Genomic DNA, 10606 nt, shown 5'->3' on the forward strand with positions numbered 1-10606 from the left:
GTTTCTTGGACAGCGTCAAACACACAAAAAACTCCATTACAGTTTCCTGAGATAGATATATAATAAATAAACTCCACTTCTCTACATCTCACCTTCTACGACTACTACGACTACGACGACGACTACGACTACTACGACTACTACAACTACTACGACTACTACTTTCACAAGACTTGCATCCCTTAACTTTGGAGACTACTCCAAGTACAAGAACTGAGGATAAAGTTAAGTCCTGCGAAAAGGAGCTATTTATGATCATCCTCTAAACTAGTTGCTCGGCTTGTTGCAGTTTTATTTTGACTGCAGCCAAGTTGGAAGTGATGGCAGGATAGCTAGCAGTCCCTCGCCGTTGAGTGGTGACTGTACTCTGCAGCCCGGCCATCTGCTGCGGTGCAGAAAATACCAAAAACCCCAGAGATATTTACTGTAGCGCTACACTGCAGCGAAACAAGACAACGTCTTCGAACCCAAAAGCGACAGATTGAAGTTAATGTGAACTTTTTTGAGACGCAACGCTCAACAAACTTGAGGCCTTGGAGTGTTGCCGCAGATCTTTCCAATAGAAGATTATGTTGCAAGAAATGTATATTTTGGTCGTCGTCTGATCACGCGGTGCACTTCGCTGTCACATTCTGCAGGAACACAATCACTCCGTCAGCCTGCGTCTTGTTATAAGTCGGTCACAGGTCTGATAAACATGGCCGCCCTAGTACGGCTACAGACCTTTAGGCCTCCTTGACCTCTCCTTCCAACCGAAACCTCAGAAGACCTGCTTCAGGGTGCATAGAAAGACCTGTTGTGCCCTCTAGTGGCCGTTTGCTTTCCACCGTTTATGCTGTATGGTGTGGCACAAACAAGAGTGATGATCTCCTCATGCACAAACAAATGTCTGGAGGGTTCAGGACTGATCTGTAGCTGGGTGGTGGAGAGGAGCAACAACACGGTTTTTGTGTCGGAAACATCCAGTATTCAACCGAACCTGACCTCTGTCACTGACCCTTCCCCACAGCAAGCAATGAAGCGTATTATTATTACAATCATATAGATAGCAAAACAGTCTAACTCTCCAATATTGTCACACAGTACAACAAGAGCAGAGAGCACATACAGGTCCAAAATAAGTCAAACTACCAAACACTCAAAGAGATGTTGCTCATAATGTCACGAGCACAAAAGACGGACATTTCTTTAACAGTACTTTGGAATATGGTTTGCATTGGAGGTCATTCATTTTGAAATGGACTGGAAACAAGGTTTTTTCTTTCGCCTTCCTTCCTTCCTTCCTCTGGTGAAGAACACACGTGGGTGACTACTTGAAATGATAGCCTTTCGGTTAACACCGGCACATTTACAGTGGTGTTGACTAAAGTGCGTTTGTCCCCGAGAATGAAGTACTCTCCAGACATTATTCAACTGCACCGCTGAGCGATTGTGTAATCCTCTCATATGACTGATAATCTGTAATTGCATCGTGAACAACAACTGAAGAAGAGGCGTGAGAGAAGCCGCGCGTGTGTGTGTGTGTGTGTGTGTGTGTGTGTGTGTGTGTGTGCGTGCGTGTGCGTGTGTGTGTGTGTGTGTGTGTGTGTGTGGAGGGCCAGGTGTTTTCAGAGTGCTGCCATCTGGACACAGCGTTAGCAGCTTATGAGGCAGGTGTTGCAGAGCAAGGAGAGACATTTGCGCTCTCTGTAACGGCCTCTGCCTGTTCCTGCTGATGCACTCCTACATTAGATTTAACGTCTCAAAAAAAGGAGGAATATGTTTTATTAATTAAATTCACTTACTTTATTGATCCCTTCACAATCATTTGGCTGCCGAAATATGCAGGAGAGTGATAGAAACACTGAAAAAGTCATGATCTTTAAATATTAATTCGATATACACTGTATATTATATTTAAAGCAATATAATAACATATAGCATATTTCAATGAATGCAATATTCATTGAGTCTATTTGAATGAATCTAATATTCATTCAGTCTATTGAGGTTTATAAATTATTATGCATCGGAATACATTAAACATAGACTGTTATTGTGTTAATACCTTGTAATTGTATGCAGTGTTGTGGGTTTTATTGTTATAGTGAGAATTAAATGTAACAATTAAAAGAGAACTTCACCATGTAGTGACGCTATAACAGCACACTGTGTATACTGTGGTCATCTCTATTAGAGGAATCCTGCTGCCATCAACTGGTAAAAGCTGCAAAGACACCACTCGGCCTCAAGTTCTCTGCTCTGATAAATCCACATTTGAAGTCATCAGATTTAACCCGAGCGCCAATCTAAAACAATGCTGGGGTCGATTTCCCTCCATTATACTCGCTCATCTGAGAGAACGGCCCAAACTCAAATTCAAGAATGTACTTTAAGACCCATTCTCTGTAAATTGTCAAAAGATTGGATGATTAGACTTGAGTTTAAAAAAAAATAAAAAATTGATGTCAAACTGTGATATTGGAATTATACGGCTCTATCTCACTTTTTAATAACGCCGAGTTACACACATTTTCATGAATGTTGAATATTACTTTAGGCTTTTTCAAAGACTCTTTGGCGGTTTAATATTTAAAAAGAGAGAAAGCACATTACTATTTTTTTTTTTTCTATCTGGCTTGCCAAATCTTCAATGAACAGTTTATCAGAGCTGCTGTCGACCCACTAGAGGGAACCTTATATTTCCAGGCTTAAAAGATTGAATTTATTGTGACTCCTATTAAGTCTAAATCAACCCTTAACTGGTGTGCATATTTCAGATCAGATATTCTATTGATCCCCTGAGGAGAAATTCACATGTTACTGCGGTACAAGAAAAAGTCTGAGGAGGTAGGATGCCATTGTTAAAGCCATTTAAAAATAATAAATACAGCACAAATATACAGACAATTAAAGCACAATTAAAGAGTCATGTATTCAGATTCTATGAGGAGGTTACATGCAGGCTCAGTCTAATACAGGAAGAAGAAGATCTCACAAAGTTTAACTTCAAATCAATTACAAATAATACCAAAAGTGTTCCCACGACGGCTGACAATCTATAGTGAAGTACTCCAGACATCTGGTATCTAAACAGGGATCAGAGCAGTATGGCTCAGGGAGGACATTCTCTGGAAGTCAAAGCGTTCCTCAATCCATTACCGTATAACTGTAGTGGACAGAGGACAGCCTGTCAAATAGACTGAACACAGCAATAAAAACGAGTGATGTCCTAGTAGGACATTTTATAGAACACCGCTGAACTCCCTCAGTACAAAATGTTAAGTGTCTCCCACAATGCAACACTCGCACACTGTCCAGCTAATGAGGAGCGCTGCAGAGTTCAGTGAGCAAATTTAACTCCTAAAACAAACTGTAAATAAACCAGCAGGAGCCCATGAGTACCTGCAGATGCCAAATGATAACTACCGTCTTGCTGCCCACTAAGGGAAACTCGGGTAAATATGTCCACACACACACACACACACACACACACACACACACACACACACACACACACACACACACACCAGGAATGAGTCTGGGTATTCTATCATGTTTTTGGAAAACCCTAGAGTACAGTACAACATTTTTGTATTATTTTGAAATGTGTGTGTGTCTCTTAAATGTCCTCATGGCTCGACCAGAGCTTGTAGATGTTTAAAGATGAGATAAAGTGCTGCTAAGGAAAATAGTCCTGCACTTCAGCAATGCTCATTAACCCAGTCATTGCTTTGCATCTGCACAGGTGAATGTAATAAACATGTTGACGGTGAATTACTTATCATGCAGTTTGGACTCATGGCTGGAAAAAGGTTGTCTTGCTCACCAGAGGGACATTACAATTAACAATACAGAATATGATACTAACACCGATATGCACAAACCATATTAAGATCGTCTGTTAATTTGTTTGTGATTGCTTGAGGTTGGTCACTTTATTTAGAAAGTAGCCTTTTCACGGGACACTTCGGTAATAATGGGTTAGACATAAACCCGCCCTACTCTCTGATTGGTTTACCCTGATATTATTACCCGAGTCAATCTTAGTCTTTATGATATTACTTGTACTCTGATGCTGAGGTCTTCAACGGTTTTCAGGACAGGGACCCCCAAACTGATAGAGAGATGGAGCAGGGACCCCCTACTATATATACTGTATAACATTGTGTTTTATATTAAACTGGGCCTAGTGCCATGTATACACATAACTTGGTATTGTGCATTCAATACTAAGCTATTCAAATAATACACAGGTTCATATATTCATGTTTTTATTTTAAAGGTACAGTGAGTAGGGTGGCCGTGACACTGCCATTTATAAACATACCTTGTCAGCTGATACCAATGACAATATCAACATTGTCTGTCAATTGCATGATAATCATGCATACAAGCTATTCAAATTGACGTTTTTATTTTAAAACATATATGTAGAAATGAAAAATGAATGATGGCTTATTAGTGCCACTGCCATGCATAAACACACATACAATACTGAACTATTAAAATAATGGACAGATTCGTGTTTTGAAAAAAATTAAATAAATAAATAAATTGTCTAATCAACTAAAAATGTCGCGGACTTCCTGCAGTACCTCCGCGGACCCACTAGGGGTCGCGGACCCCCTGTTGAAGACCTCTGCTCTAATGCTGATTCGACTAATTCAATGTATTGCAGTTCCCCACTTTGGCCACTTGAGGGCGGCAAACCCTCATCATTCTACACACACAGTGTCATTAAACTGCCTGTAATTCAGTTTAATGACGCGGTATACAACCCGGGGGGGGGGGGGACGACGACAAATTTGGCTCCTAATATAAAATCAGGCAGCCCGAAACGTAGTTTGTGCTTATAAGTAAATCACAGCAGCGACAAATGTCCGCAGAATTAAGATACAGACAGATGAAAAAGTCTCTCAGAACTTTCCAGACTTTTCTTCACATGCCTACTAGATCTTTCCAGACTTCACCTGTCATTTCTACCGACCGTCTTGAATGCCACACCTGAGGTCACGAGTGTTTCCCTGACGTAATTGTTACGCCATGCTCGTGGGAGGAGCGCGCATGACACATCAAAACTTGATGAAGAAAAAGCAGACAGCTCAGCTGCTAGCGGGCAGTGGTGCTCGGGGATCGGTCGGTGGTTGAACTGCAGTCAAAAACGATAACACGATAACATCGGAAGTAACCAGGATTATTCGAGCGCGTCGCTTCTTCCTTTAAACACAACAGACCGAACATTTGGTGAGTGACAATTAAACGAGAGTTTAGATGAACATTAGCAAGTAACGCTACCGTTAACTAACGTTAGCTTAGTCAGCTATTAGTAGCGTTACAGTTCGACTAACGCAACTGGATGTTAACTAAGTTAATGGTGTTTACTGTGTTTATGCAGGGGCTTCGTCTATAGAGGAAGAATGTGAAGCGTCGTGTGTTTTTACCCGCTTCAATAATGTGATTTAAAATAAATAGTTTAGCGTTTAATAACACACATGCTATCTGCTAGCATGTGTGTTAACAAACAAGTATTACTGATGAAAACCTGGTATTATCCTGCTTTGGTCACAGTACAGTTATTTCGGTCTGCTGTTACGTTGGTTGTAATTGTATAGCAGAGATAATCTTAGCTGAGGCTAGTTATGTAACCAAGCTAATCGTGTAAGTTAGCATGGCCTAGCTAGGTAGCAAGTTAGCTATGCCTCTTTGTGGAGATTCACAACTTAAAGTGGGTCTGTTTTCTGGACCAAAGCAACGTTTGAAAGCCAAAACCAGCATCACATCTAAGTAAATATGAATATATTGTTTCTAACGTTATGAAAAAAACATCTTGACACGATACTAGTAATAAGTAACGTTACAAAAAAAACAAATGACAATGCCAATTTCATAGCTAACGTTCACTAGCATGCACAGAGACAACCCTTTTCAGTGTTCACACAGTCAGGACTTGATGAGTCAGTCTTGTGTAAATAAAAAAAAAATGAACTAAACTTTTCCCATTCGTTCTTCAGGTTGTTGAGGCTCTAGAGGTATTTCTATGTGATGGAGTTTCCGGATTTGGGAGAGCACTGCTCCGAGAAGACCTGCAAACGTTTAGGTGAGTCCTGTTTGGGAAAGAGAGCACAATGGCCGTCTTGTTTGTTCTGCTGAATTGGGGTTTCAACGTGACATTTAAAACCTCTTCATTGCAGATTTCCTTCCGATGCGATGTGATGCCTGTCAGGAGATTTTCTGCAAGGACCACATTACCTATGCAACTCACAAATGCATGTCGTCCTACAAAAAGGTAATTTGACTGTTTACAGCTCAGTGCAACTTCTGTACTAGTATATTAATAATATCCTATTTACAGGCTGTGAAATGATCAAGCCATATCTCTAGGTTGTTTTTATGAATATATTTATGTCCAATTAAGTCACTTTAATCAACTTGATTGCTGTACACTTGAGGAAAACGGTGCTTCTATCTAGACAGAAATAATCCCACTTCAGTCACCAAATAAACCATCGCCAACGTAGACATATCTTGCTTTTGGTGCTGGTAATATCTTCACCTTATTAGGTTCTGTATTCCTGTTTATTTAATATCTGTGTTTTTCCCCCATTAGGATGTCCAGGTCCCAGTATGTCCTTTGTGCGACATCCCCATTCCCATCAAGAGAGGAGAGATGCCCGACATTAAAGTTGGAGAACACATTGATCGGGACTGCAAATCTGACCCTGCGCAGAGAAAGAGGAAGGTCGGTATAAAACTGACGCGTTTCGTCTTAGAACAGCAAATTTGAATCTAAGCAATAAGATTTTTTTTTTTTTTTTTTTTTTTTCCCCCCTCTTCCAGATTTTCACAAATAGATGTTCTAAAGGAGGCTGTAAGCAGAAGGAAATGATGCGAGTTACCTGTGACCAGTGTCATTTAAATCACTGTCTTAAGCACCGGCACCCACTAGACCACGATTGTAAGACTGATGGGAAACCTCTGTCCAAACCAGGGTGGGTACAGTCTCACTACAGCTTCAGATAATCCTGTTTCATCTGAATATTACATTAAGAATCACTTTTTTTTTGTTGTTGTAGACATTCAGCTTTAATGAGGGCCCAAGGTGCTTCCTCCAGCTCCGCCTCTGCTTCATCAGGTTCAAGAAACTCTAGACCCGTTTCTAATGGCGTCGGTGCTAACAGCAGAGGACACAGCGCTGGGTAAGCACTTTAAATCAATGCAGAGAGAAGAGTCAGCCTAATCACTTTTCAAGCAAATGCCTAAAAATAAAAAAAAATAAAAAAAATCACTTTTTTATTTTCCTCAGCCCTCCACAGCGGATTCCTACTTCCGTTTCAGCACAGAATGTGATCCCACCATCGGCATCATTTCAGGCCGGCATGGTACGGGCGTCGTTTACACGACATCACCTGATGACATAATTCACGGAGGGACGCGAGGAAAATGAAATCTAAAACAGGTTGTGCTGTCATTGCAGACGGAGGAGCAGGCGTTACAAAGGGCTCTGGAGATGTCTTTGGCTGAGTCAGGACCAGCGGTTCAGCCGGCCCTAACGTGAGTAAACTCCCATCAAAACCCGGATGCATCCCATTATCAGCGCCGCTCACCTCCTAACACGTCAAACTGCTTTTGAGTGGAACGTGTTCGTCTGACTAACCTTCTTAAAACAGGGAGGTGCCTGTGAGGAAATCATGGAGTGTAATTTATGCTGAATGAATCTAACTTGATAAACCATTAACAGTGCTCTAATGCTGGCACTGCAATGGAGGTCCAGGTCATCAGTGTTTATTCAGACAGTAAAATGTGTCAATTATGAGGACTGATTTTTGACAAGACTAGAAAAACAGATGATTGTCGTCCAGCAAACGCAACAAATCCCCCAAAATATCGTCATCTACGTAGCGCTTTTCTTAAGGTTACACAGTGTTGCTCAAGTAAAAGCAAAAGATATCAACCAAGGAAAAGTGTAAGAAAATCAAATAACACCAATACATTCAAACAAAGAATATATATTATTAAAAATACCCCAATTTTTTAAAATTCTTTTATTAGAAGTTGCTTTTATAAAGGATGCAGAAGAAGTCTTGCTCTCACATTAACCGTCAACACAGCCGGAGAAGTTTGCATCTAAAATTTGATTTTCACAACTTTAACTTACGAGAACCATGAATGAATAAACATGCAGCTGATGCTCCGGATAACTTTTATTTAATAAAAGGCTTGTTTTGTCACTAGTTTCCTAATCCTTCTCGTTTGTGATATGGCTGAACAGCTAATGTGTGTTGAGATTCTTTGCTGCTTCAGGTTAAGAATGAGTCATCAGTTGAATCTACTGTACAAACAGGGAGGCAGCACTGTAAATACATGTTTCATGAGGCTTAACTGTTCGTTTGTGTCTCAGTCCTCAGGAGCAGGAGGACCAGGCTCTGGCCCAGGCTCTCGCTGCCAGTGAAGAAGAATACAGACGTCAGCAGCAGAGACAACAGGTACCCGGAAGCCTTAGGCATCAGTAGCATGCTCACAGGAACACATGGAGGTACACTGTTGTCATGGCAATCCATCCTTTTTGAACTTTCTTCATTAGCGGAAGAAAGACTCATTTGCCTTTCATACGTTAATTGGTGTATATGAAATGTGTGTGGGTCTTTGTTTCTAACTGTATTTTCTTTGTTTTAGGGGAGAGAGTCCAAACAGTCCAACTGCAGCCTTTCTTAATCTCGGATCCAGCTGTGCTCCTCATCTACTAGAACCTGCACATCTGGGACCAACGATTGTTTCATGAAGAAGTCCTCTTGGGAGTTGCTGAGCTATTACCGCCTTCTACAATATAAGCACATACTTTCCCAGCAGGATCTGTCATTTTTACTAATGCTTTGCTCTGTACATATTTTATATACTGATCATAATGAAACATTACTATATATATATATATATATATATATATATATATATATATATATATATATATATATATATATATATATATATATATATATATATATATATATATATATATATATATATATATATGAATATTGAATAAATTATTTCAAAGATGCACCCTGAACTGAAGCGCTCAATTATTCAGATTTGAAGACACAGACTCAGAACTGTTATTTAGGCTAATCAGCAGGTTCAGAGTTGTGAGGGGGAATAATCAAATGATTTATTCAGGAGGGTTTGTTTACTAACTGCTCAGAATTTTCAGGCAGTTTCTGATGCATTTGGCCCAGATTATTCATCATCTGTGTGGGCGATGACCACAGTACTGAACGGTTTGGCCGTCATAAACCTCATCACGATGACGGCGTCGTGATTGGAACATTGTTAATAAACATACAAGTGATCATCAGTGTACAGGATTATGATCCGATGGTGTCCAATGTAGAAACACGGTTTCACCATCTTAAAACTTATACTTAAATTATTTTAAATCAGAACTGTTGTGGATTAAGACACAACAGCCTTGACGGATTTAAAATATATATTTCTGCTTATTTCACATGGGAGCAAATTTGAAAGTTTTAGGCGGATAGAGATTTCAAATTTGATGTTTTGAAGTGGATTGTCGTCCACAAAAGAGGATAGATTAGGTAAAGAGATTACATATATGTATATATCTCAACATGTTTTCATTCCTGCTGCACTCTCTCGTTACTGGAGCATGGATTAATTGTTTAGCCTTCGTCAGAAATTTGAATCTAACAACTTTGTTTAATCATTCAAGTTATTTATCCGACAAAAATGCTAAACACTGCCAAGTAAATTTTAAACTAAAGATCTGCTTCTTCTGCTACGTTTTACATCATCGTGAACTGAATATTTTTGAGTATCGGACAAAACAAAGCATATTGATTATGGGAACAGTAGTGGCTATTTTTTTTTTTATAACTACAGCAACAACAAAAAAAAAAAAAAGATTGAATGAATAGAAAACGTGCTGGTTGCAGTGCGAGTAATTCACAGTCTGTACAGCAGAGGGCAGCAAACCTTCAGAGACTTCATCTCCCACAGCAGGCCTGGACGCTTACCTCACAGCAGTTTGTCGGTCGAGACCTCCGCTGTTCATCTACATATTGTTCTTAGAGATTCTATCGTCACGTGACGTCAGCTGACCGCTCCTTTCGTCGTCTACATGCTGAGACGGTGACGAGCTCCACTGAGGCGTTTGATGCGACCAACAAATCCAGCTGTCGACAGGTTTTGTTGGAAAGCAGTGTTGTGAGCAAAACAGCCCAAAATCCATTTCCATAATGATATTTAATAAGCACGACTGAAGGGTGTACAGCTGCTGGATAAGACCTCTTCAACCTGCTGCAGTCGTCATAAAAATACCATTTTACCATCACGATGCCATTTATCACTGTGATAACCATCATAAATACCCTTCGTCAGAACACAATATCACCGCTGATATTGTTTCGTGACATTTGGTTCTTCAGTTTCCTGTAAACAGTTCATTACAAGTATTCAAAATAAGCCTTATTGAGCTAAATTATGCATCATGATCTGATCAATTGCAGCATAGATTTGCATATTTCTTCAAACTACTGCAAGTAGATTTGGAGCAAATTTGTTATACTTCATCTCATACTCACCACTGATTCTGGAAGATTCATTTTAGCAA

At 39.9% G+C, this 10606-nt stretch overlaps 1 protein-coding gene across 2 annotated transcripts; it reads left to right on the forward strand.

Moving 5' to 3' along the window:
• The first annotated feature begins 5065 nt into the window (after nucleotides 1–5065).
• On the forward strand, nucleotides 5066–8909 carry zfand2a (zinc finger, AN1-type domain 2A). Of its 2 annotated transcripts, none has more exons than XM_068704469.1 (10): nucleotides 5066–5226; nucleotides 5994–6079; nucleotides 6174–6268; nucleotides 6590–6721; nucleotides 6820–6971; nucleotides 7056–7178; nucleotides 7286–7361; nucleotides 7457–7533; nucleotides 8381–8515; nucleotides 8656–8909. In XM_068704469.1, the coding sequence occupies exons 2-9, from the start codon at nucleotides 6025–6027 to the stop codon at nucleotides 8490–8492; spliced, it is 822 nt and encodes a 273-aa protein (XP_068560570.1). In that variant the 5' UTR covers nucleotides 5066–5226; nucleotides 5994–6024; the 3' UTR covers nucleotides 8493–8515; nucleotides 8656–8909. The 2 variants fall into 2 exon arrangements, with proteins under 2 accessions (XP_068560570.1, XP_068560569.1); XM_068704468.1 differs by having other exon boundaries at nucleotides 5067–5226; nucleotides 8381–8465.
• Nucleotides 8910–10606: the final 1697 nt, after the last annotated feature.

Source organism: Cebidichthys violaceus, unplaced genomic scaffold (assembly GCF_023349555.1).
Source record: "Cebidichthys violaceus isolate CVI_PGR_0920_01 unplaced genomic scaffold, fCebVio1.0.p SCAF_92, whole genome shotgun sequence".
In the NCBI taxonomy this organism is placed as follows: Eukaryota; Metazoa; Chordata; class Actinopteri; order Perciformes; family Stichaeidae; genus Cebidichthys; species Cebidichthys violaceus.